Consider the following 27,599-nt stretch of genomic DNA (forward strand, 5'->3'; position numbering starts at 1 on the left):
ACGTCTGTTGTTCCTAGGGATGATTCTGGACACTGTTCAGAAAAAGGTATTTCTTCCGGAGGAGAAAGCCAGGGAGTTATCCGATCTAGTCAGGAACCTCCTAAAACCAGGAAAAGTATCTGTGCATCAATGCACAAGAGTCCTGGGAAAAATGGTAGCTTCTTACGAAGCGATTCCATTCGGCAGATTCCATGCACGAACTTTTCAGTGGGATCTGCTGGACAAATGGTCCGGATCGCATCTGCAGATGCATCAGCGGATAAAATTGTCCACAAGGACAAGAGTGTCTCTGCTATGGTGGTTGCAGAGTGCTCATCTGTTAGAGGGCCGCAGATTCGGCATACAGAACTGGGTCCTAGTGACCACGGATGCCAGCCTGAGAGGCACACAGGGAAGAAACTTCCAGGGCGTGTGGTCAAGCCTGGAGACGTCTCTTCACATAAATATACTGGAGCTAAGAGCAATCTACAATGCTCTAAGCCTGGCAAAACCTCTGCTTCAGGGTCAGCCGGTGTTGATTCAGTCGGACAACATCACGGCAGTCGCCCACGTAAACAGACAGGGCGGCACAAGAAGCAGGAGGGCAATGGCAGAAGCTGCAAGGATTCTCCGCTGGGCAGAAAATCATGTGTTAGCACTGTCAGCTGTGTTCATCCCGGGAGTGGACAACTGGGAAGCAGACTTCCTCAGCAGACACGATCTGCACCCGGGAGAGTGGGGACTTCATCCAGAAGTCTTCCACATGATTGTGGTCCATTGGGAAAGACCAATGGTGGACATGATGGCGTCCCGCCTCAACAAAAAACTGGACAGGTATTGCGCCAGGTCAAGAGACCCTCAGGCAATAGCTGTAGACGCTCTGGTAACACCATGGGTGTACCAGTCAGTGTATGTGTTTCCTCCTCTGCCTCTCATACCAAAAGTACTGAGAATTATACGGCAAAGGGGAGTAAGAACGATACTCGTGGCTCCGGATTGGCCAAGAAGAACTTGGTACCCGGAACTTCAGGAGATGCTCACGGAAGATCCGTGGCCTCTACCTCTAAGACGGGACCTGCTTCAGCAGGGACCGTGTCTATTCCAAGACTTACCGCGGCTGCGTTTGACGGCATGGCGGTTGAACGCCGAATCCTAAGGGAAAAAGGCATTCCGGAAGAGGTCATCCCTACCCTGGTAAAAGCCAGGAAGGAGGTGACTGCACAACATTATCACCGCATTTGGAGAAAATATGTTGCGTGGTGTGAGGCCAGGAAGGCCCCGACGGAGGAATTTCAACTGGGTCGATTCCTACATTTCCTGCAAACAGGATTGTCTATGGGCCTCAAATTAGGGTCCATTAAGGTTCAAATTTCGGCCCTGTCGATTTTTCTTCCAGAAAGTATTGGCTTTAGTTCCTGAAGTCCAGACTTTTGTAAAAGGAGTACTACATATACAGCCCCCGGTTGTGCCCCCAGTGGCACCGTGGGATCTTAATGTAGTTTTGGATTTTCTCAAATCCCATTGGTTTGAGCCACTCAAATCGGTGGATTTGAAATATCTTACATGGAAAGTAACCATGCTACTGGCCCTGGCTTCAGCCAGGAGAGTGTCAGAATTGGCGGCTTTATCGTATAAAAGCCCATATCTGATTTTCCATTCGGACAGGGCAGAACTGCGGACGCGTCCTCACTTTCTGCCTAAGGTGGTTTCAGCGTTTCACCTGAACCAGCCTATTGTGGTGCCTGCGGCTACTAGCGATTTGGAGGATTCCAAGTTGCTGGACGTTGTCAGAGCATTGAAAATATATATTTCAAGGACGGCTGGAGTCAGAAAATCTGACTCGCTGTTTATACTGTATGCACCCAACAAGCTGGGTGCTCCTGCTTCTAAGCAGACGATTGCTCGTTGGATTTGTAGCACAATTCAACTTGCACATTCTGTGGCAGGCCTGCCACAGCCTAAATCTGTCAAGGCCCATTCCACAAGGAAGGTGGGCTCATCTTGGGCGGCTGCCCGAGGGGTCTCGGCATTACAACTCTGCCGAGCAGCTACGTGGTCAGGGGAGAACACGTTTGTAAAATTCTACAAATTTGATACCCTGGCTAAGGAGGACCTGGAGTTCTCTCATTCGGTGCTGCAGAGTCATCCGCACTCTCCCGCCCGTTTGGGAGCTTTGGTATAATCCCCATGGTCCTGACGGAGTCCCAGCATCCACTAGGACGTCAGAGAAAATAAGATTTTACTTACCGATAAATCTTTTTCTCGTAGTCCGTAGTGGATGCTGGGCGCCCATCCCAAGTGCGGATTGTCTGCAATACTTGTACATAGTTATTGTTACAAAAAAATCGGGTTGTTATTGTTGTGAGCCGTCTGTTCAGAGGCTCCTACGTTTGTCATACTGTTAACTGGGTTCAGATCACAAGTTGTACGGTGTGATTGGTGTGGCTGGTATGAGTCTTACCCGGGATTCAAAATCCTTCCTTATTGTGTACGCTCGTCCGGGCACAGTATCCTAACTGAGGCTTGGAGGAGGGTCATAGGGGGAGGAGCCAGTACACACCACCTAGTGGTCAAACTTTTAAATTTTGTGCCCTGTCTCCTGCGGAGCCGCTATTCCCCATGGTCCTGACGGAGTCCCAGCATCCACTACGGACTACGAGAAATAGATTTATCGGTAAGTAAAATCTTATTTTCTCTTACGTCCTAGAGGATTCTGGGGACTCCGTAAGGACCATGGGGTATAGACGGGCTCCGCAGGAGACATGGGCACTATAAAGAATTTTAGAATGGGTGTGCACTGGCTCCTCCCTCTATGCCCCTCCTCCAGACCTCGGTTAGATCCTGTGCCCAGAGGAGACTGGGTGCATTACAGGGGAGCTCTCCTGAGTTTCTCTGAAAATGAATTTTGTTAGGTTTTTTATTTTCAGGGAGCACTGCTGGCAACAGGCTCCCTGCATCGTGGGACTGAGGAGAGAGAAGCAGACCTACTTAAGTGATAGGCTCTGCTTCTTAGGCTACTGGACACCATTAGCTCCAGAAGGAGTCGGAACGCAGGTCTCCCCTCGCCGTTCGTCCCAGAGCCGCGCCGCCGTCCTCCTCACAGAGCCGGAAGATAGAAGCCGGGTGAGTATAAGAAGAAAGAAGACTTCTTAGGCGGCAGAAGACTTCAGATCTTCCCTGAGGTAAGCGTGCAGCGGTAACGCTGCGCGCCATTGCTCCCACACACAACACACACTAGCAGGCACTGATGGGTGCAGGGCGCAGGGGGGGGCGCCCAGGGCAGCAATAAAAACCTCTAACTCTGGCATTTATAAGTATATGGGTTGCGGAGGCAGTAAGTATATAAATCCCCCGCCAGTTTTTTATACTTTGAGTGGGACCGAAGCCCGCCGCTGGAGGGGGCGGAGCTTGGTCCCTCAGCACTAACCAGCGCCATTTTCTCCACAGAGATCTGCAGAGAAGCTGGCTCCCCGGTCTCTCCACTGCTGAACACGGTGACACAGGGCTGAAAAGAGGTGGGGGGGGGGGGGGGGGGCACTTGTAAGGCGCAGTGAGTGTATTACACAGTAAATTATATATAAAAGCGCTGTATTATCTGGGAAATCGTTTCCAGTGTCAGTTGGCGCTGGGTGTGTGCTGGCATACCCTCTCTCTGTCTCTCCAAAGGGCCTTATTGGGGAACTGTCTCCTTATAATTATATCCCTGTGTGTGTGGGGGTGTCGGTGCGAGTGTGTCGGCATGTCTGATGCGGAAGGCTCCGCTAAGGAGGAGTTGGAGCAGATGATTGTGGTGTCTCCGTCGGCAACGCCGACTCATGATTGGATGGACATGTGGAATGTTTTAAATGCAAATGTGACCTTATTACATAAGAGACTGGACAAAGCAGAGCCCAGGGAAAAAGCAGGAAGTCAGTCCACGGCTTCGACTGGGTCACAGGGCCCTTCTGGGTCTCAAAAACGTCCCCTATCCCAAATAGCAGACACTGATACCGACACGGATTCTGACTCCAGTGTCGACTACGATGATGCGAGGTTACACCCAAGGGTGGCCAAAAGTATTCATTATATGATTATTGCAATAAAAGATGTCTTGCATATCACAGATGACCCCTCGGTCCCTGACACGAGGGTGCGCATGTATAAGGAAAAAAAACCTGAGGTAACCTTTCCCCCATCTCATGAGCTTAACGAGTTATTTGAAAAAGCTTGGGAAACTCCAGATAAAAAACTGCAGATTCCTAAGAGGATTCTTATGGCGTATCCTTTCCCTGCACAGGACAGGGTACGTTGGGAATCCTCACCCAGGGTGGACAAGGCTTTAACGCGCCTGTCCAAGAAGGTGGCGCTAGCGTCTCCGGACACGGCAGCCCTCAAGGATCCTGCTGATCGCAGACAGGAAACTACTTTAAAATCTATTTATGCGCATACGGGTGCTTTACTCAGACCGGCAATAGCATCGGCATGGGTGTGTAGTGCAGTTGCAGCGTGGACAGATACCTTGTCAGCTGACCTTGATACCCTAGACAGGGATACCATTTTATTGACCTTAGGTCACATTAAAGACGCAGTCTTATATATGAGGGACGCTCAAAGAGACGTTGGGCTGCTAGGTTCGAGAGCCAACGCTATGACGATTTCTGCTAGGCGAGCCCTGTGGACCCGCCAATGGACGGGTGATGCCGACTCAAAGAAGCATATGGAGGTTTTGCCATACAAAGGTGAAGTTTTATTTGGGGAAGGTCTCGCGGACCTGGTTGCCACAGCTACCGCGGGTAAATCTACCTGTTTTGCCTTTTGTTCCCCCACAGCGAAAGAAAATTCCACAATATCAGATGCAGCCCTTTCGGTCGCATAAGTCCAGAAGAGGTCGGGGCTCATCTTTCCTCACCAGAGGTAAGGGTAGAGGGAAGAGAGCACCTGCTCCGGCTAGTTCCCAGGAGCAGAAGTCCTCCCCGGCTTCTACTAAATCCACCGCATGACGCTGGGGCTCCACTTAGGGAGTCTGCGCCGGTGGGGGCACGTCTTTGACTCTTCAGCCAGGTCTGGGTTCTGTCAGACGTGGATCCTTGGGCGATGGAAATTGTATCCCAAGGCTACAAACTGGAATTCGAAGAGGTGCCCTCTCGCCGATTTTTCAAGTCTGCCTTGCCAGCTTCTCCCCCAGAGAGGGCAGTAGTGTTAGCTGCAATTCAAAAGCTGTGTCAACAGCAAGTGATTATCAAGGTTCCCCTAGTCCAACAGGGGACAGGGTACTATTCAACCCTGTTCGTGGTCCCGAAGCCGGATGGCTCGGTCAGACCCATTTTAAATCTAAAATCCCTAAACCTGTACTTGAAAAAGTTCAAATTCAAGATGGAATCGCTCCGGGCTGTGATATCCAGTCTGGAAGGGGGGGGATTTTATGGTGTCACTCGACATAAAGGATGCATACCTTCATGTCCCCATATATCCTCATCAGGCGTACCTGAGATTCGCTGTACAGGACTGTCATTACCAGTTTCAGACGTTGCCATTTGGGCTTTCCACGGCCCCGAGGATTTTCACCAAGGTGATGGCGGAGATGATGGTGCTCCTGCGCAGGCAGGGAGTCACAATTATCCTGTACTTGGACGATCTCCTGATAAAAGCGAGATCGAGAGATCAATTGCAGAGGAGCATGTCGCTCGCCCTGAGAGTGGTACAACAACACGGTTGGATTCTCAATCTACCAAAGTCACAATTGATTCCAAAGACGCGACTATCATTCCTAGGCATGATTCTAGACACGGATCAGAAGAGGGTTTTTCTCCCGATAGAAAAAGCCCGGGACCTCCAGAACATGGTCAGAGACCTGCTAAAACCAAAAAGAGTGTCTGTTCATCAATGCACTCATGTTCTGGGGAAAATGGTGGCTGCCTACGAGGCCATCCCCTTCGGCAGGTTTCATGCAAGGACTTTTCAGTGGGACCTCCTGGACAAATGGTCCAGGTCCCATCTACAAATACATCAGAAGATAAGCCTGTCCCCCAGGGCCAGGGTGTCTCTCCTGTGGTGGCTGCAAAGTGATCACCTTCTAGAGCAGGGGTGGGCAATTATTTACGCTGAGGGGCCATTTGACATTTCCTGTCAGTATCCGAGGGCCACATACAAAATAGCAGCTCGCCCCACTTGCCAAAAATATAGGGACGTGGCTTCATGTGGAAGGGGTGTGGGCAAAAAATAATACAGATTCATATTAGGTTGCACAATAGTCTCCATTATTCAAATTGCGCCACACAGCGCCACTTACACACATTACACCAGGTAGAGCCCCTTTTACACACATTACGGCAGGTAGAGAGCCTTTTTACACATTAACATTTTATTTAGGATAATTATTGTGCAGCAAGCAAATTATCCAGTGTCTTATGGCCCCTGGGGAAAGGTGTGACACGGTGACAGAACACGGTGGGGGTGACACAGTGACAGAACACGGTGGGGGTGACACGGTGACAGAACACGGTGGGGGTGACAGAGCACGGGGGGGGTGACACAGTGACAGAACACGGTGGGGGTGACACAGTGACAGAACATGGGGGGTGTGACACGGTGACAAAACACGGTGGGGGTGACAGAGCACGGGGGGGTGACACAGTGACAGAACACGGTGGGGGTGACACAGTGACAGAACACGGTGGGGGTGACAGAACACGGTGGGGGTGACAGAGCACGGGGGGGGTGACACAGTGACAGAACACGGTGGGGGTGACACAGTGACAGAACATGGGGGGGGTGACACGGTGACAGAACACGGGAGGGGGGGTGACAGTGACAGAACACGGGTGTGTGACACAGTGACAGAACACGGGGGGTGTGACACAGTGACAGGACACGGGGAGGTGACACAGTGACAGAACACGGGGAGGTAACACAGTGACAGAACACGGGGGGTGTGACATAGTGACAGAACACGGGGGGGGTGACATAGTGACAGAACACGGGGGGGTGACAGTGACAGAACACGGGGGGTGTGACATAGTGACAGAACACGGGGGGGTGACAGAACACGGGGGGGGTGACACAGTGACAGAACACGGGGGGGGTGACATAGTGACAGAACATGGGGGTGACATGGTGACAGAACACGGGAGGGGTTGGTACAGCGAGAGCTAAAGATCTCTCCCCCAAACCTAAAAACAGTCTGACGCCACTGCCCGCACACACAAATATACACACACACACACACACACTGTCACATATATACACACACACACACACTTTCTTTCACTTTTCCCATTAACTTGGCTGGCAGTGGCAGGAAGGATGGATCTGTAGCAGTCTGGCTCTTGTCCCGTGTAGCTCCGCCCCCTGAGGACCCGTGTAGCCACGCCCCTTATCGGCACATAGCCCCGCCCCCTTCTCGGCTGAACACAGCCGTTGTCACTGGGGACTCTGGAGGAGGCTGCTACAACGCAGCAGGAGCAGCAGAGGAGAGAGGCGCCGCTGGCAGCTTGGAGGTACTGCAGTGCAGAGCAATGACAAGCAGCTCAGCCGGTCGGGCCGCTTGTCATTGCTCGCTGGTGGGAGGCAGTGGGCCGGGCAGGATCCGTTTGCGGGCCGCATCCGGCCCGCGGGCCGTATTTTGCCCACCCTTATTCTAGAGGGTCGCAGGTTCGGCATTCAAGACTGGGTTCTGGTGACCACAGACGCGAGCCTCCGAGGATGGGGAGCAGTCACTCAAGGAAGAAATTTTCAGGGGCTATGGTCAAGCCAGGAGGCTTGTCTACACATCAGCGTACTGGAGTTGAGGGCCATATTCAATGGCCTAAGACAAGCGGAGAATCTTCTTCGCGACCTACCGGTTCTGATTCAATCAGACAACGTCACAGCCGTGGCTCATGTAAACTGCCAAGGCGGGACAAGGAGCAGAGTGGCAATGGCGGAAGCCATCAGGATTCTTCGCTGGGCGGAAAATCATGTAAGCGCTCTGTCAGCGGTCTTCATTCCGGGAGTGGACAACTGAGAAGCAGACTTCATCAGCAGACACGATCTCCATCCAGGAGAGTGGGGACTTCATCAAGAAGTTTTTACAGAGCTAACAAGTCTTTGGGGAATTCCTCACATAGACATGATGGCATCCCGCCTCAACAAGAAGCTTCGGAGGTATTGTGCCAGGTCAAGGGACCCTCAGGCAGTAGCGGTGGACGCCCTGGTGACACCATGGGTGTTTCAGTCGTCCGCACTCTCCCGCCCGGTCTGGAGCTTTGGTATAAACCCCATGGTCCTTACGGAGTCCCCAGCATCCTCTAGGACGTAAGAGAAAATAAGATTTTAAACCTACCGGTAAATCTTTTTCTCCTAGTCCGTAGAGGATGCTGGGCGCCCGTCCCAGTGCGGACAAAATCTGCAAGGCTTGTATATAGTTGTTGCTTACATAAGGGTTATGTTACAGTTGAGATCAGTCTTTAGCTGATACTGTTTTGTACATACTGTTTACTGGTTGCGTATATTCCAGGTTATACGGTGTGGATGGTGTGGGCTGGTATGAATCTTGCCCTTAGATTAACAAAATCCTTTCCTCGTATTGTCCATCTCCTCTGGGCACAGTTTCTCTAACTGAGGTCTGGAGGAGGGGCATAGAGGGAGGAGCTTGTGCACACCCATTCTAAAATTCATTATAGTGCCCATGTCTCCTGCAGAGCCCGTCTATACCCCATGGTCCTTACGGAGTCCCCAGCATCCTCTATGGACTAGGAGAAAAAGATTTACCGGTAGGTTTAAAATCTTATTTTAATCAGGCCCATAGTACCTGGGGTTAAAGACTAGCATTGGGGAGGCGGTGCTTTGACCTGTAGCTCCTCCCCCAGCTCTGGGCACCATCTACTGTAGATTTCCTACCCTTGAGCTACCTCACTCTCCCTCCTTTCCTCACAGAGACCAGGCAGCCATCTTACAGCAAGGCAGCTAGCAGGTCTCCGGGATTGCTGGGCTATGTCTCCCTGTAAAAACCTGGCCTGTCAGGCGTTATTACATCACTTAATTATCCTACCTGCCTTATAATGGCTGAGATCTTGATATACGTGTTCTTTGCAGTTATTGTCTATAAGTTTCTGCAATAGTCTACCTGCCTTATAATGGCTGAGTAGTTGATATAAGGGTTTATTGCAGTTATATTGTGCAGTATATTGTTCTGCATTGTGTGTGATTGTGTGCTAATTCTGCTGTCTGGTTTCACTTTCAGTGTATCTCCGCTATCTATCACTGTTATTCTATACCCTGGGATAAGGTGCTGTTTGGGTTACAATTCACAGAATATACTGTATCTATATAAGAATATTTATATCTGTTTCAGTCACATACTGCCCTGTACTAATTGCATTGCATTTATTGTACTGTGTATGTCCACTTTGTTTTACCACTATGTCTAACAAAAAGGGACGCAAACATGCTGAATTTCCTGTGTCACTCTCTGTTTGTTCAACAGGTTTATCTGTGGAGGATATGGTACATGATGGTCTCTGTGCTAATTGTTACACTCCTCCCAGTCAGTTTGCTGCTCCTGCCCCCACGCAGGAGCCCCGACGGGCAGCCTTTTCCACTTTGGTAGGACACCTTGCGCCCCCTATGGGCCCGCCTGTGGCATTACCCCCTGTTGTGAATCTGCCAAGGGTGGAAAATTTGTCTAATCAGTTGCAACAACTAAATCAGTCCTTGACTAGACATAAGGCTCCGACAGTACACAAACGTGTCACTGGTCACTTTAAGCAGGCTACTTCATCCTCACAATCCACTATCCTCTCTGATGTCTCATCTGAAGAGGAGGGAGAGCATGTCTCTCTATCTGACACAGAATCTTGTGCTGCAGAAGAGGAAGCTCCTATGTTAGTAGATGTCTCTGCCCTTGTGGATGCTATAAAGCATATTCTCCAACTCTTAGATGAGGAGGCTCCCACTACAGTGGCTAAGAAAACTGATATGTTTAAAAAAAAACAACAGAAGTTGGTTAAAACTGAATTGCCCCATTCTGATCATTTACTGGACATTAACGGGAACCCTGGACCATTCTTGGTTCCCTGTATCTAAACAGGCTTTAGCCCGTTATCCACTGCCATCAGTTAAATGTATCAAATGGGAAGATCCACCTCCAGTGGACTCTCATGTCACCCGTCTCGTGGTGTCATCCACTTTGCCTGTTACCACTGTCACCTCTCTAAGGAAATGACAGATAAATGTATAGAAGGTTGCCAGAATACTATTTATTCCCTTACAGGGGCTATACATAGACCCACTATAGCTGCTTCCTGGGCTGCTAAGGGTATAGAAGCTTGGGTACAGGCACTTGAGGAAGAGCGGCCTGTGGATATTACTTAGGAAGGTAGACTGTATCTGACTTCTATTAAAACTGCTTCTTATTGTATTCAGGAAGCATCATCTGAGGCTGGAGCGTTTGCCGCCAAGGCGTCTGCTACATCCATTCTGGTGCGCCATATTCTGTGGTTAACACCTTGGCAATTCTCCCCTTCACAGTGGATATTCTTTTTGGGGAAGAACTGAATAAAATTGTTACTTCCTTGGCGCAGCCAAGACAGCCTTTTTATCCCCAAGTAACCCTGCTCAGAAGGCTAAACGTTCCACTTTTCAATAATTTCGTCCACAAGGAAAGGTTAAATGAACAGTCATTCCCCCGACAATCTCGCCATTCCAAATCTCCCAAAGCCAAAAAGTCCTGTGCGACCCGCCAGCCTGCCGTAAAAACACACAAGTCTGCAGCCTGACTTCTGCACTTTGCTCAGGTTTGGTACACAACCACTTGAGATGCTTGGGTGCTAGAAGTTGTCTCTCACGGGTACGCTGTCTCATTCAAAGTACATCCCCTCACCAGTATTTCACCATGGACCCACCATCGGACCCAATAAAGGTGCAAATCTTGTCAGTTCTCTCCTTCACTCTGGAGTGATTGTGCCAGTTCCTCAGTCCCAAAGGGGCAGAGGCTACTACTCAACCCTGTTTTTGCTTCCAAAACCCAACGGGTCACACCAGCCTATTCTCATCCTCAAATCTTTGAACTACTACTCAACCCTGTTTTTGCTTCCAAAACCCAACGGGTCACACCAGCCTATTCTCATCCTCAAATCTTTGAACAAGTTTGTGATGATCTCCAATTTCCCCATGGAAACTTTATGGTCAATAGTTCAGGCCATGGAACCTGGGGATTACATGGTTTCCCTGGATATTCAGGATGCGTGTCTGCATATTCCTATTGCCACTTCGCATCAGCAGTTCCTTCAGTTTGCTATTGGCAACCTACATTACCAATTTCAGGCTCTGCTGTTTGGACTGGCTACAGCTCCTCGCATCTTTACCAAGGTCATGACCGTTACGATGGCTCATCTCCATCATTAGGGTGTACAGATTCTTCCGTACCTAGGCGACTTGCTTATTCTGGCGTACTCACTGGAAGTTCTCAGTCATCTCCAACTGACGGTAACCTTCCTACATGCCCATGGTTGGCTGATAAATTGGAAAAAGTCCTCCCTGGTTCCATCTTAAAGCATGGTACACCGGGGGGCACTTCTAAATTTTCACAGTCAAGGACTATCTGTCGCCAGACAAGGTTCTGAAAATACAGAATAGGATACATCACTCCCTTTACCGTCCCTGGGTGCCTGAACACTCGGCTATGCAAATTCTCGTCCTGATGGTGTCGTCTTTCAACATGGTCAAGTATGCTCAGTTTAATTTCCGGTCGCCCTCTACAACGCTTGATACTCTCATCCAAGTAGAGCGGGCTGCCTCATCGGATCATATCTCAAATGATCTTCTTGACTCCGGAGGTTTCCCTGTCACTGTCCTGGTGGCTCCAGGACCAGTGACTAAGCATGGGCCGTCCCTTCTGATTCCCCAACTGGGTCCTTCTAACAATGGACACCATTCTTCGCGGCTGGGGAGCGGTGACAGAGCAGCACTCATTTCAGGGACATTGGACCAGGGAGGAATCTCTCCTTCCAATCAATGTTCTGGAGTTGAGAGCAGTGTTCAATGCATTGACCCTGGCCCGGCCTCTTCTACAGGACATACCAGTTCAAGTTCAGTCGGACAATGCCACCACTGTGGCTTATATTAAACACCAAGGTGGCACTCGCAGCCGCATGGCAATGATGGAATTGTCCAAGATTCTGCGTTGGGCAGAATGGTATCTACCAGCCAATTACAACAGGTAGCAAAATCAGACTTTTTTGCCGGACACTTATTACAGTTACATTTGTGTCCAACATCTAAGGTCCATGTTTATATTTATAGCTATTCAGCAGTATATCAAGTTATATAAAATCTGAAGGGTTTATACTTAAGTAATTATATAATGTCACAAGGTGGGAAGAATCACGTCCTCGTAAAACATTGGATTGTTTATTTGCATCAGCTTAGCAGCCACTGCACCACAGGTTTCAAGTCTGGTATTACCACAGGTTACAAACACCACACAAGATGAAACAGACTCACAGCATGCATAAGATATGTGAACCATTCAGACCCTTGCATCCTAATGTTAACCAACACCCCAGCCTGTTGCCTGGCCAGATTGTGCGATGTCAGGAGCACTGTGTTCTGTTTGCAGCAAAGCTTTATTCCAGCTCACATGTAAGCTGATTGCTTGGTTGTGAATCTCAGCACACTGCAAAACCTGAACTGGACCTGACAACCAGCCTACACCCACATAGTCATGTGGTGACTTTTGCCTCTGACTCGTGGCAATGTGGTCTCCCTGCCACAATGTGTTGTAATATTTGAGCTTGCTGATGTAATAAATTGTTTTGATGGAATAATGTTTGAAATGTTCTCTGTGATGACTGTAGTGGTATAAGTGTCAGTTTTGATTAGAATTTTTACAAAGTTTATTTTTTTATTAATTTCCAGTCTTTCTAATATTAAAGGTATTGAAAAATGTGAACATATCATTTCAAATCTAATTTCTAAGATTTTAAACCACAATTATCACTAGACCAGTTAAAGGTTTTAGATAGACCAACATGCAAAAAGAGCAGTTTACTGTATTTCTAGTTAAAGTTAGGTCTTTCATACCTTTATTCTCAGGATCAATTCCAGATTACCATTATATATTTTTTTTTTTTTTTACTCAAATGGAGGCTGGGTGGGGGGACCTTTCCATATTTTTTTAAAAGACATCCAAAATTACCAATAAAAGTAAATAAAAAATGTAGCAATTATATTACCCCATAGGGTCGTATTTATTTAGCCATGATAATTACAGCATGAGGAAAAGTGCTTATAGCCTATGAATTTTATGCCTGGAGCTATTATATTACTGTATAAACTTTTTTCCTTGTGCAGTAAATCCACAACTACCGCACATCAATCCATAGATTCCTGTTGAAGTGCATGGAGCTGAAGCTCTTGGTTAAAGCATTTGCGGAACCTGCGATAACGGCAGAAAGCCCTACTTAGCACAGATTTTTGTTCAAGCCCCCTAAGGGCTCAATCAAAATCTGTACAGACCTCGGACAGCAATTGAATAGCCATAGCCACTGCTATAAGCCTGTGGTAATTAACGTGAGTAATTAAATCATAGTGTTCAAGTGAAAAATTATTCCATCTGTAATTATAGTAGCCAGACCCAGGCTGTTACCCATCCTAGCCCCCTTCTAAAAGAGAAACATGCCAATATTAAAAACATTAGGGATCATCATAGTAACATTGCCATCATAGAGCTGCCACATTGCCATATAATTGAAAGTCACAGATGTTATGTTGGCCCTGAACATCAAATGTGCTATTCACTATACCTCCTGGCTGTTCAGAGTTGGGCTGATTATTTTTTAGTAAGTTCAGTGAAAATAGAGGGTTCCTTATTTACAAATTGCAACCAGCCCTATGTCATCTTAGAAACCCCGGAACGACTTATTTCAACTGGTAGCATGGGCAGCAAAATGGAGAATGAGGTTCAATATAGACAAGTGTAAGGTAATGCACTTTGGTAGCAAGAACAAACATACCACTTACACAATAATTGGGGAAAACTAGGGGATTCTGTATTGGAAAAAGATCTAGGTGTTCACAAACTTAGCAGTAGTACCCAAAGTAGGAATGCAGCAAAAAAGCAAACAAGGTATTAGCATGCATAAATCGGGGAATTGATGCAAGGGATGAGAATGTTATACTCCAATTATATAAATCACTAGTGAGGCCACATCTCGAATACTGTGCACAATTATTGGCACCATACTATAAAAATGATATCCTGGAACTAGAAAAGGTTCAGAAACGGGCAACCAAATTGATTAAGGGGTTGGGGACGCTAGAATACGAGGAAAGGCTTGTTAGGCTAGGCATGTTTACACTGGAAAAACAGAGATTAAGAGGGGACATAATTAACATTTACAAATACATAAGGGGACAATACACAGAGCTAGCGGGGGACTTGTTTTTGGTAAGATCAACACAAAAGACATGCGGACATCCGCTTAGGTTAGAGGAGAGAAGATTTTGCAGCCTGAGACGGAAAGGTTTCTTCACAGTAAGGACAATACGTATTTGGAATTCCCTGCCTGAGAGTGTAGTAATGGCGGACTCGATCGTTACTTTTAAGAATGGGCTAGATAAATTCCTAACTGATAAGGATATACAGAGTTATGGGGAGTAAATCATGCACTAAAGTAAAAAAATAAATAAATACAAATGGACATAACGGCTAAACATTCACCACAATTAATAATAGGATTTTAATTATCTGCCGGTAAATCCTTTTCTCGTAGTCTGTAGAGGATGCTGGGGTCCATTTTAGTACCATTGGGTATAGACGGTTCCGCAGGAGCCTTCGGCACTTTAAGACTTTTTAACAGTGTGTACTGGCTCCTCCCTCTATGCCCCTCCTCCAGACCTCAGTATAGGAACTGTGCCCGAGGACAAGGACATTCTCGAGAGAGGAATTACTATTAAAATTGTGGCAAGATTCACACCAGCTTACACCATACATAAAAAACATGTCGGCTAACATGGCCAATAACATAACTCATGCCAACCAGCATGTATAACGCAACAGCTGTCAACATCTGAACACGTGTGCAAAAAGATAAACGTAATCAGCAGGAAAAATAAACACTGGGTGGGCGCCCAGCATCCTCTACGGACTACGAGAAAAGGATTTACCGGCAGGTAATTAAAATCCTATTTTCTCTTACGTCCTAGAGGATGCTGGCCTCCATTTTAGTACCATGGGGCTATACCAAAGCTCCCAGTACGGGCAGGAAAGTGCTAATGTTCTTGCAGAACTGACTGGCCAAATTGAAGGTCGTCAGCAGCCAAGGTGTCAAACTTATGACACTTAGCAAATGTGTTTTCACCCGACCAAGTAGCAGCTCGGCAGATTTGCAAAGCCGAGACCCCCCGGGCAGCCACTTAGGACGAACCCACTTTCCTTGTAGAGTGGGCTTTTACCGAAGTCAGTAACGGCAATCCTGCCGTGGAATGAGCGTGCTGAATGGTACCCCTGATCCAGCGCGCAATAGTCTGCTTAGAAGCAGCACCCCCAATCTTATTGGGGTCATAGAGGACAAACAGATTCTGTTTTCCTTATCCGAGCCGTTCTTGCAACATAAGTCCTCAGCGCTCTGACGATATCCAAGGACTTTGAGACGGCTGAGGTGTCAGAAGCTGGTTGGTTGATTATGAAAAGAAGACACAACCTTCGGAAGAAAGTGCTGACAGGTTCTCAGTTCAGCCCTATCTTCATGAAATATCAAATAAGGACTTGTGTGAGAGAGCTCCTAACTCAGACACTCGTCTGCCTGAAGCCAAGGCCAATAGCATGACCACTTTCCAAGTGAGAAACTTTAACTCCACCTCTTGCAGAGGCTCAAACCAGTCCGATTTAAGGAACTGCAACACCACATTAAGATCCCATGGCGCCGCAGGAGGCACAAAGGGAGGTTGGATGCGCAGAACCCCCTTCACGAACGTCTGGACCTCAGGAAGAGAAGCCAATTGTTTCTGAAAGAAAACTAACAAGGCCGAAATCTGAACCTTGATAGATCCTAATCTCAATCCAGCATCCACACCTGCCTGTAGAAATAGGAGAAGCCGTCCTAATTGAAACTCCACCGCAGGAAACTTCTTGGATTCACACCAAGATACATATTTTCTCCAAATACGATGGTAATTTTTGGACGTTACCCCTTTCCTGGCCAGAATAAGTGTGAGAATGACTTCATTGGGAATACCCTTACGGGCTAGGATCTGGCGCTCAACAGCCATGCCGTCAAACGCAACCGCGATAAATCCTGATAAACTAACGGCCCCTGCTGAAGCAGGTCCTCGCGAAGAGGAAGAGGCCGAGGATCTTCTATTAATAACTCTTGAATATCTAGATACCAAGCCCTCCTTGGCCAGTCCGGAGCAATGAGTATTGCCCGAACTCCTGTTCTGATGATCTTGAGAACTTTTGGAATAAGTGGAAGTGGAGGGAACAGATACACCGACTGAAACACCCACTGGGTCACCAGTGCATCTATCACTATTGCTTGTGGGTCTCTTGACCTGGAACAATATTTCTGAAGCTTCTTGTTGAGGCATGATGCCATCATATCCATTTGAGGAACACCCCAACAACTTGCCACCTCCGCAAAGACTTCTTGGTGGAGGCCCCATTCTCCTGGATGGAGATCAGGTCTGCTGAGGAAGCCTGCTTCCCAGTTGTCCACTCCCGGAATGAAAATTGCCGACAGAGCTTTTGCATGTCTTTCTGCCCAGAGGAGTATCTTTGTCACCTCTGCCATTGGCTCTCTGCTTTTTGTTCCGCCTCGACGGTTTATGTAAGCTACTGCCGTTACATTGTCTGACTGGATCTGTATGGGACGACCTTGAAGAAGGTGTGCCGCTTGATGAAGACTGTTGTACACAGCTCTCAACTCCAGAATGTTTATGTGAAGGCGAGTTTCTTAACTTGACCATCTTCCTTGGAAGCTTTCGCCTTGCGTGACTGCTCCCCATCCTCGGAGACTTGCATCCGTGGTCACCAGGATCCAGGCCTGAATCCCGAACCTGCGTCCCTCCAGGAGGTGAGAAATTTGTAGCCACCACAGGAGCGAAATTCTGGCTTTCGCTGATAAGGTTATCCTTTGATACATGTGGAGATGCGACCCAGACCACTTGTCCAGTATGTCCCACTGGAAGACCCTTGCATGGAATCGGCCATATTGTTGCGCCTCGTAAGCCGTTACCATTTTCCCCAACAGGCGAATGCACTGATGAATTGATACTGTTCTTGGTCTCAAACGTTGTTTGACCATGCTCTGGATCTCCTGAGCCTTTTCCACGGTAGAAATAGTCTCTGTACCTCGGTGTCCAGTATCATTCCCAAAAATGATAATCTCATTGTCGGTTCCAACTGGGATTTTTGGAAAGTTATTGATCCAACCGTGCTGTTGAAGCACCTTCAGGGACAATGCTATGCTCTGGAGTAGCTTGTCCCTGGATCTCGCTTTTATGAGGAGATCGTCCAAGTATGGAATTATGTTGACTTCTTGTTTGCGAAGAAGAACCATCATTTCCGCCATCACCTTGGTGAATATTCTCGGAGCCGTGGAGAGTCCGAACGGTAATGTCTGGAATTAGTAGTGGCAATCCTGAACTGCAAACCTTCGGTATGCTTGATGTGGCGGGAAAATGGGGACATGCAAGTAAGCATCCTTGATGTCCACTGACACCAGAAATTCCTGTTCCTCCAAGCTGGAGATCACCGCTCTCAAGGATTCCATCTTGAATTTGAACCTTTTCAAATAAAGATTCAGAGATTTTAGGTTTAAAATCGGTCTGACCGAGCCATCCGGCTTCGGCACCACAAACAGGCTTGAATAAAATCCTTGGTTTCTTTGTTCAGCAGGAACCAAGGCAATTATTTTGTGTATTGCGTTTTGGACATTTGTGCCGTCCTGAGCAGCAACTGGCAAGGCTGATTTGAAAAATCGGCATGGGGAAGGTCTTGAAATTCCAACCTGTAATCTTGGGATACTATCTGTAATATCCAAGGATCCAGGTCTGAGTGAAGCCAGACCTGGCTGAAAAATAATAGACGTGCCCCCACCTGATCGCACTCCTGCAGAGGAGCCCCAGCGTCATGCTGTGGCTTTTGCCGAAGTAGTTGCTGACTTCTGCTCCTGGGAGCCTGACGGTGTTGTAGATTTTCTACCTTTTCATCTCCCTTTTCCTGTGACAAAAGGGGTACTCTTAGCCTTTTTGTACTTGTTGGGCCGAAAGGACTGCATAGTATGAGAATTATATACTTTTTTTAGCTGGTGTAGCTGCCGACGGCAGAAATGCTGACTTGCCAGATGTAGTAGTTGATATCATGGCATCTAGTTTCTCTCCAAAGAGGGCCTCACCATTGTAGGGGAGCGTCCCAATATTTCTTTCGGATTCAGCGTCAGCGTTCCATTGGCAGATCCAGAGCGCCCTGCGGACTGAAATCGCCATAGTAGAGGCCCTTGAGCCCAGTAAGCCTACGTCCTACATAGCCTCAACCAAGTAACCTGCAGAATCTTTGATATGACCTAGAATTTGTAGCATATTATCTTTATCGACCGTGTCAATATTAACAATTAAATTGTCTGCCCACTTTTCCACTGCGTTATCTACCCACGCAGAAGCAATTGCGGGCCTGAGTAACGTACCCTTAGCAACATAAATGGACTTTAAAGTCATCTCTAATTTGCGGTCAGTAGGTTCTTTTAATGAAGCTGACCCTGGGGCAGGTAAAATGATTTTCTTTGACAACCTAGAGATTGAGGTGTCTATCATTGGGGGTGACTCCCACTTACGCCTATCCTCTTCAGGGAAAGGGTACGCTATCCTTAGACGGAGGAAAAGTCACCACCTGTTTTTTTATTTAATTTAAAATAATCTTTTTCCTCAGGTGGAGGTGTTGTGTCAGGAAATTCTAACACCTCTTTTATAGTTACGATCATACATTGAATGCTCTTAGCCAGTTTGGGATCTACCCCCCTCAAATCTTCAATGTCGGAATCTGTGTCAGTGTCCGTTTGCATAAATTTGGGTCAGAGACCTTTTCTGGGAACAGGAGGGGTCCCGAGTGGGTGACGTGGAGGAATCAGCAAACAGAGCATCCTCCACAGACTGTCTCCATTGCTTTGTCTGTTGTTCAGACTCAGAGAATTTAAATATTACTCTGCAGCTTTCTCACCCACACAGGCTCCGAACACTCTTGTGCCTCCAAAATGGGTTCCTCTGGGGAAGAGCTTTCTCTAGACATGTTACACACGTGTACAGTCACACCTCTCACACACACAGGGGAGCTATTGGGGACAGATCTACCTAAAGTCTGTCAGAGAGACCCAGAGGGGATTGCCAGTCCATACCACGCGCCCTATATGTATTGCATACAATAAATTCACAACCACAGCGCTTATTTATCCAATATGAAGCCCGCAGACTTCAATAACTATGCGCTCCCCTCCCCTTCTATAACACCCTGGTACTTGTATCAGCGATGTGTGAGCAGAAGCAGCGTTCAGGATCAGCGCTCCGGTGTCTCTGTGAGGAGAAAATGGCACCAAAGTGTTACTAGTAATTCTGAGGAGAAGCCCCGCCCCCTGTAATGGCGCGGTTCAGCCTCAGGAATACAATATTTATACTGGCAGGGGTATGTACACCAGCGGCTCCCTTGTGTGTACTTTGTCGCCAGTGAGAGTAAGGATTTTATTTTTCATGTCCCCAGAGTGCGCCCTACACCCTGTGCTGTGAGACATGTTTGTGCGCAGCGGCGCGCGCTGCGCTGGTACCTTAATGCCGCCATGATGACCTGAGGGCCCCTCTTTGCAGGTCTCCGGTAAATACTCACCAGCCTTCTGACTTCTGGCTCTATTAGGGTGTGGCGGCAGTGCTGTGGGAGTGAGCAGCAGCCAGGCAAGGGCTGTATTCAGTACCCTTCAGGAGCTAATGGTGTCCTGTCAGCGGAAGCAGAGCCATTGAACTGATTGAGAAGTTGGTTCCTACTTCCCCCCCTAAGTCCCACGAAGCAGGGAAGCTGTTGCCAGCAGCTTTCCTGTAAAATAAAAAACCTAACAAAGTCTTTTCCAGCAGAACTCTGTAGAGCTCCACTGGTGTGCATCCAGTCTCCTGGGCACATTTTCTAAACTGAGGTCTGGAGGAGGGGCATAGAGGGAGGAGCCAGTTCACACTGTTAAAAAGTCTTAAAGTGCCGAAGGCTCCTGCGGAACCGTCTATACCCCATGGTACTAAAATGGACCCCAGCATCCTCTAAGACGTAAGAGAAATTAGTTTTAAAATATCACAGTGTAGGAGATCACTAACCGGTTGAACTCGATGGACAAATTGATTTTTATCAACCTCAGAAACTACAGTATGTTACTATGGTTATGGCTAGGAAACAATGGAAATTCAAGTAGTGTCAACCAGAACACCTAACAGGGGCCCTCATTCCGAGTTGTTCGCTCGCAAGGCGATTTTAGCAGTATTGCACACGCTAAGCCGCCGCCTACTGGGAGTGAATCTTAGCTTCTTAAAATTGCGAGCGAAAGATTCGCAATATTGCGATTACACATCTCGTAGCAGTTTCAGAGTAGCTTCAGACTTACTCGGCATCTGCGATCAGTTCAGTGCTTATCGTTCCTGGTTTGACGTCACAAACACACCCAGCGTTCGCCCAGACACTCCTCCGTTTCTCCAGCCACTCCCGCGTTTTTTCCGGAAACGGTAGCGTTTTTTCCCACACGCCCATAAAACGGCCTGTTTCCGCCCAGTAACACCCATTTCCTGTCAATCACACTACGATCGCCTGAGCGAAGAAAAAGCGGTGAGTAAAAATCCAAACTTCATAGCAAATTTACTTGGTGCAGTCGCAGTGCGGACATTGCGCATGCGCACTAAGCGGAAAAACGCTGCGATGCGAAGAAATTTTCCGAGCGAGCGACTCGGAATGACCTCCAGTGTTCATTCTGTAACTAATGTACCTGCTACTATGCCACCCCTGTGATAATATAACAAGGCTGCATTCCTACAATATGGGGTTGCGTGATCAAAGTTACTAGCTTTTCTCTAACGTCCTAGTGGATGCTGGGGACTCCGTCAGGACCATGGGGAATAGCGGGCTCCGCAGGAGACAGGGCACATCTAAAAAAGCTTTTTAGGTCACATGGTGTGTACTGGCTCCTCCCCCTATGACCCTCCTCCAAGCCTCAGTTAGGTTTTTGTGCCCGTCCGAGAGGGTGCAATCTAGGTGGCTCTCTTAAAGAGCTGTTTAGAAAAGTTTTTTTTTTAGGTTTCTAATCAGTGATTCCTGCTGGCGACAGGATCACTGCAACGAGGGACTTAGGGGAGAGACTTGCAACTCACCTGCGTGCAGGAGGATTGAAGTTTTAGGCTACTGGACACTGAGCTCCAGAGGGAGTCGGAACACAGGTCAGCCTGGGGTTCGTCCCGGAGCCGCGCCGCCGATCCCCCTTACAGACGCTGAAGAACGGCAGAACGGAGGTCCGGAAACAGGCGGCAGAAGACTCCTCAGTCTTCATGAAGGTAGCGCACAGCACTGCAGCTGTGCGCCATTGTTGCTACACGGCTCACTGATCTCGGTCACGGAGGGTGCAGGGCGCTGCTGGGGGCGCCCTGGGCAGCAATATAGATTACCTTAGAGGCAAATAAATACATCACATATAGCCATTAAGGCTATATGTATGTATTTAACCCAGGCCAGTTTTCCTAATAACCGGGAGAAAAGCCCGCCGTGAAAGGGGCGGAGCTTATTCTCCTCAGCACTCAGCGCCATTTTCCTGACCAGCTCCGCTGGTGAGGAAGGCTCCCACTCTCCCCTGCACTACAGAAACAGGGTTAAAGAGAAGGGGGGCATAAATTGGCGATATAATTATATATTAAGAGCCCATATATAGAAACAACACCTTCTAGGGTTGTTATATACATTATGGCGCTTTTGGTGTGTGCTGGCAAACTCTCCCTCTGTCTCCCCAAAGGGCTAGTGGGTCCTGTCCTCTATCAGAGCATTCCCTGTATGTGTGTGCTGTAGGTCGGTACGTGTGTGTCGACATGTATGAGGAAAATGTTGGTGAGGAGACGGAGAAAATTGCCTGTAATGGTGATGTCACTCTCTAGGGAGTCGACACCAGAATGGATGGCTTACTTATGGAATTACGTGATAATGTCAACACGCTGCAAGCCGGTTGACGACATGAGACAGCCGGCGGACAAATTAGTATCGGTCCAGGCGTCCCAGACACCGTCAGGGGCTTGTAAAAACGCCCATTTACCTCAGTCGGTCGACAGACACTGACACGGACACTGACCCCAGTGTCGACGGTGAAGAAACAAACGTATTTTTCCTTTAGGGCCACAAGTTACATGTTAAGGGCAATGAAGGAGGTGTTACGTATTTCTGATACCACAAGTACCACAAATAAGGGTATTTTGTAGGGTGGGAATAAACTACTTGTAGTTTTGCCTGAATCAGATAAATTAAATGAAGTGTGTGATGATACGTGGGGTTCCTCCGACAGAAAGTTATGGGCGGTATACCCTTTTTCCCGCCAGTAGTAAGGGCGAGTTGGAAAACACACCTTAGGGTGGACAAGGCGCTCACACGCTTATAAAAAAACATGGCGTTACCGTTTCCAGATACGGCCGCCCTCAAGGAGCCAGCTGATAGGAAGCTGGAAAATATCATAACAGTATATACACACATACTGGTGTTATACTACGACCAGCAATCGCCTCAGCCTGGATGTGCAGCGCTGAGGGGGCTTGGTCGGATTTCCTGACTGAAAATTTTGATACCCTTGACAGGGACAGGATTTTATTGTCTATAGAGCATTTTAAGGATGCATTTCTATATATGTGTGATGCGCAGAGGCATATTTGCATTCTGGCATCAAGAGTAAATGTGATGTACATATCTGCCAGACGAAGACACGACAGTGGTCAGGTGAGGCAGATTCCAGACGGCATATGGAAGTATTGCCGTATAAAGGGGCGGTCCATTGGACCTGGTGGCCATGGCAACAGCTGAAAAATCCACCTTTGGTTACCCCGAGTCACATATTGGCAGAAAAGGACACAGTCTTTTCAGTCTCAGTCCTTTCGTCCCCATACGGGCAGGCGGGCGAAGGCCAGTCATATCTGCCCAGGGGGAGAGGAAAGGGAAGAAGACTGCAGCAAGCAGCTCATTCCCAGGAACAGAAGCTCCTCACGGCTTCTGCCAAGTCCGCAGCATAACGCTGGGGCCGTACAAGCGGACTCAGGTGCGGTAGGGGGTCATCTCAAGAGTTTCAGCAACACTCGCAAGGGAACTCCGGGATCCTACATGTAATATCCCAGGTGTACATTGGAAATTCGAGACGTCTCCCCCTCACACAATTCACAGGCTGTATTCCCAGCAGGTGATAATCAAAGTACCCTTCTTACAACAAGGAAGGGGGTAGTATTCCACACTATATTGTGGTACTGAAGCCAACCGGCTCGGTGAGATCTGAAATATTTGAACACTTACATACAAGCGTTCAAATCAAGATGGAGTCACTCGGAGCAGTGATAGCGAACCAGGAAGAAGTGGACGATATGATGTCACTGGATATCAGAGACGTTTACCTACAGGTCCAAATTTGCCCTTCTCACCAAGGGTACTTCAGGTTCCTGGTACAGAACTGTCACTATCAGTTCAGACGCTGCCGTTTGGATTGTCCACGGCGCCCCGGGTCTTTACCAAGGTAATGGCCGGAATGAGGATTTTTCTTAAAAGAAACATGGACGCTTTCCTGATAAGGGCAAGGTCCAGAGAACAGTTGGAGGTCGGAGTAGCACTATCTTAAGTAGTTCTACGACAGCACGAGTGGATTCTAAATATTCCAAAATCGCAGCTTTTTCCGACGACACGTCTACTGTTCCTAGGGAAGATTCTGGACACAGTCCAGAAAAACGTGTTTCTCCCAGTGGAGAAAACCAGGGAGTTATCCGAGCTAATCGGGATCCTCCTAAAACCAGGAAAAGTGTCAGTGCATCATTGCACAAGAGTCCTGGTAAAAATGGTGGCTTATTACGAAGCAATTCCATTCGGCAGATTTCCCGCAAGAACTCTTCAGTGGGATCTGCTGGACAAATGGTCCGGATCGCATCCTCAGATGCATCAGCGGATAACCCTATATCCAAGGAAAAGGGTGTCTCTCCTGTGGTGATTACAGAGTGCTCATCTTCTAGAGGGCCGCAGATTCGGCATTCAGGATTGGATGCTGGTGACCACGGAGGCCAGCCTGAGAGGCTGGGGAACAGTCACACAGGGAAAAAATTTCCAGGGAAGTGTGATTAAGTCTGGAGAATTCTCTCCGCATAAATAAGCTTAGAGCAAATTTATAATGCTCTAACCTTAGCTAGACCTCTGCTTCAAGGTCAGCCGGTATTGATCCAGTGGGATAACATCACGGCAGTCGCCCACGTAAACAGAAGGGCGGCACAAGAAGCAGGAGGGCAGTGAAAACTGCAAGGATTTTTCGCTAGGCGGAAAATCATGTGATAGCACTGTCAGCAGTGTTCTTTCCGGGAGTGGACGACTGGGAAGCAGACTTCCTCAGCAGGCATGACCTCCACCCGGGAGAGTGGAAACTTCATAGGGAAGTTTTTCAACATGATTGTGGACCGTTGGCAAAGACCAAAGGTGGACATGATGGCGTCCCGCCCGAACAAAAAACGGGACAGGTATTCCGCCAGGTCATGAGACCTTCAGGCGATAGCTGTGGATGTTCTGGTAACACCGTGGGTGTACCAGTCTGTGTATGTGTTCCCTCCTCTGTTTCTCATAACCAGGGTATTGAGAATTATAAGACAGAGAGGAGTATGAACTATACTAGTGGCTCCGGATTGGCCAAGAGGGACTTGGTACCCGGAACTTCAAGAAATGCTCACAGAGGACTAAGGGCCTGGGGAGCTAAGAAGGGACTTGATTCAGCAAGTACCATGTCTATTCCAAGACTTACCGCGGCTGCGTTTGACGGCATGGCGGTTGAATGCCGGATCCTGAGGGGAAAAGGCATTCCATAAGAGGTCATACCTACCCTGGTCAAAGCCAGGAAGGAGGTGACCGCACAACGTCATCACCACATGTGGTGAAAATATGTTGCGTGGGTGAGGCCAGGAAGGCTCCACGACGGAAATTCAACTAGGTCGATTTCTACACTTCCTGAAAACAGGAGTGTTTTGGACCTCAAATTGGGGTTCATTAACATTTAAATTTCGGCCCTGTAGATTTTCTTCCAGAAAGAATTGACTTCAGTTCCTGAAGTCCAGATTGTAAAGGATGTATTGCATATACAGCTTTTTTGTGCCCCTAGGGGCACCGTGAGATCTCAACATAGTGTTGGGATTTCTTAAAATCATATTGGTTTGAACCGCTCAAATCTGTGGATTTGAAATATCTCACATGGAAAGTGACCATGCTGTTGACAAATATCTCACATGGGAAGTGACCATGTTGTTAGCCCTGGCCTCGGCCAGGCGATTGTCAGAATGGGCGGCTTTGTCTTACAAAAGCCCATATTAAAATTTTCCATTTGAACAGGACAGAACTGGGACTCGTCTCCAGTTTCTTCATAAAGGGGTGTCAGCGTTTTCACCTGAAACAACCTCTTGTGGTGCCTGCGGCTACTAGGGACTTGGAGGACTCCAAGTTACTAGACGTGGTCAGGGCCCTAAAAATATATATATATATATATATATATATATATATATATATATATATATATAGTTAGGACGGCTGGAGTCAGAAAGTCTGACTTGCTGTTTATACTGTATACACCCAACAAGCTGGGTGCTCATGCTTCTAAGCAGTCTATTGCACGCTGGATTTGTAGTACAATTCAGCTTGCACATTCTGTGGCAGGCCTGCCACAGACGAAATATGTAGATGCCCATTCCACAAGGAAGGTGGGCTCATCCTGGGCGGCTGCCCGAGGAGTCTCGGCATTACAACTTTGCCGAGCAGCTACGTGGTCAGGGGAGAACACGTTTGTAAAATTTTACAAATTTTGATACTCTGGCTAAGGAGGACCTGGAGTTCTCTCATTCGGTGCTGCAGAGTCATCCGCACTCTCCCGCCCGTTTGGGAGCTTTGGTATAATCCCCATGGTCCTGACGGAGTCCCCAGCATCCACTAGGACGTTAGAGAAAATAAGAATTTACTTACCGATAATTCTATTTCTCGTAGTCCGTAGTGGATGCTGGGCGCCCATCCCAAGTGCGGATTGTCTGCAATGCTTGTACATAGTTATTGTTACAAAAATCGGGTTATTACTATTGTTGTGAGCCATCTTTTCGGAGGCTACTTCGTTTTGTTATCATACTGTTAACTGGGTTCAGATCACAAGTTGTACGGTGTGATTGGTGTGGCTGGTATGAGTCTTACCCGGGATTCAAGATCCTTCCTTATTGTGTACGCTCGTCCGGGCACAGTACCTAACTGAGGCTTGGAGGAGGGTCATAGGGGGAGGAGCCAGTACACACCATGTGACCTAAAAAGCTTTTTTAGATGTGCCCTGTCTCCTGCGGAGCCCGCTATTCCCCATGGTCCTGACGGAGTCCCCAGCATCCACTACGGACTACGAGAAATAGAATTATCGGTAAGTAAATTCTTATTTTAGCTGTTTCCAAATGTGTGGGAGATTCCTGCTCACCCAGACCATTCAAATTGACATAGTTATGTTCTTCAGTATATTCATGGGAGCTGGAATTGTCACATATGTTATAATTTATTATGTTGTAATTTATTTTATGTATTTCTTTTTGCAGTTGTGATATGGCAGTTGCAAATTCATTGAAAAAGCCAGTGACACCCGGAACTTGTTCTCCCGCGTTGAAATTGTCAAGTGATCAGCCTTACCTATAAAGACCTGAAGAAAGAAATATTGGGCATTGCTAAATATGTACAATATATGCATTTTGAAAATAAAACTCCTTTTGACATGCATCACTTAAATTTGATACAGTATATATTGTATTTTGATTATTATTATTCTGTAAAGTATATATGTATACAGTAGGTGTAGCTGTGCTTTCCATCATTAATCCCTTCTTTTTTTATTTAATACCATTAAAATAATTTAAAGGATTACAGTCTGAATGCAGGAAAAGATTGGTAGTGTGTTTTTTTTGTGGGGAAAAGTTAAAAATCAGTTTGTCCATGTTAAAACAAGAGGGGTATATTTTTGGAACTGTATCATCCTTAAGCTATCACTTTGCAGAAAATATTTCTATAAAATTTGGCTGAGTAGATAATCATAGTGAGTTTATTATCAAATTGAGTTTAAACATTATAGCAATTTTTAGATTTGAAAAGAAAAAAGATCATTTTTAGATTTGCAAACAAAAAAGATCTTGGTAGCAAGAACATAAATACCACCTACATGCTAAATGGGGTAAAATTAGGGGTTTCTGTACTAGAAAAAACTTAGATGTTCACATAGCAACAAACTTAGCAGCAGTACCCAAAGTAGGATTGCAGCAAAGAATGCAAACAAGGTATTAGCATGCATAAAGCGGGGAATTGATGCAAGGGATGAGTGTGTTATACTCCCATTATATAAATCCCTAGTGAGGCCACATCTTGAATACTGTTCACAATT

The 27,599-nt window shown here is 47.4% G+C and overlaps 1 protein-coding gene across 1 annotated transcript in view; it reads left to right on the plus strand.

Annotated features, from left to right (window-relative positions):
- Positions 1–26,958, plus strand: part of NDUFA7 (NADH:ubiquinone oxidoreductase subunit A7) — a 163,491-nt gene extending 136,533 nt beyond the window's left edge. Inside the window, exon 4 of the mRNA XM_063914892.1 lies at positions 26,767–26,958. Coding sequence (XP_063770962.1) covers positions 26,767–26,863 — 97 coding nt within the window. The 3' untranslated portion in view covers positions 26,864–26,958. The remainder of the gene's footprint in view (positions 1–26,766) is intronic.
- Positions 26,959–27,599: the final 641 nt, after the last annotated feature.

The sequence above is a fragment of the Pseudophryne corroboree genome, chromosome 1 (assembly GCF_028390025.1).
Source record: "Pseudophryne corroboree isolate aPseCor3 chromosome 1, aPseCor3.hap2, whole genome shotgun sequence".
NCBI classification, from domain to species: domain Eukaryota; kingdom Metazoa; phylum Chordata; class Amphibia; order Anura; family Myobatrachidae; genus Pseudophryne; species Pseudophryne corroboree.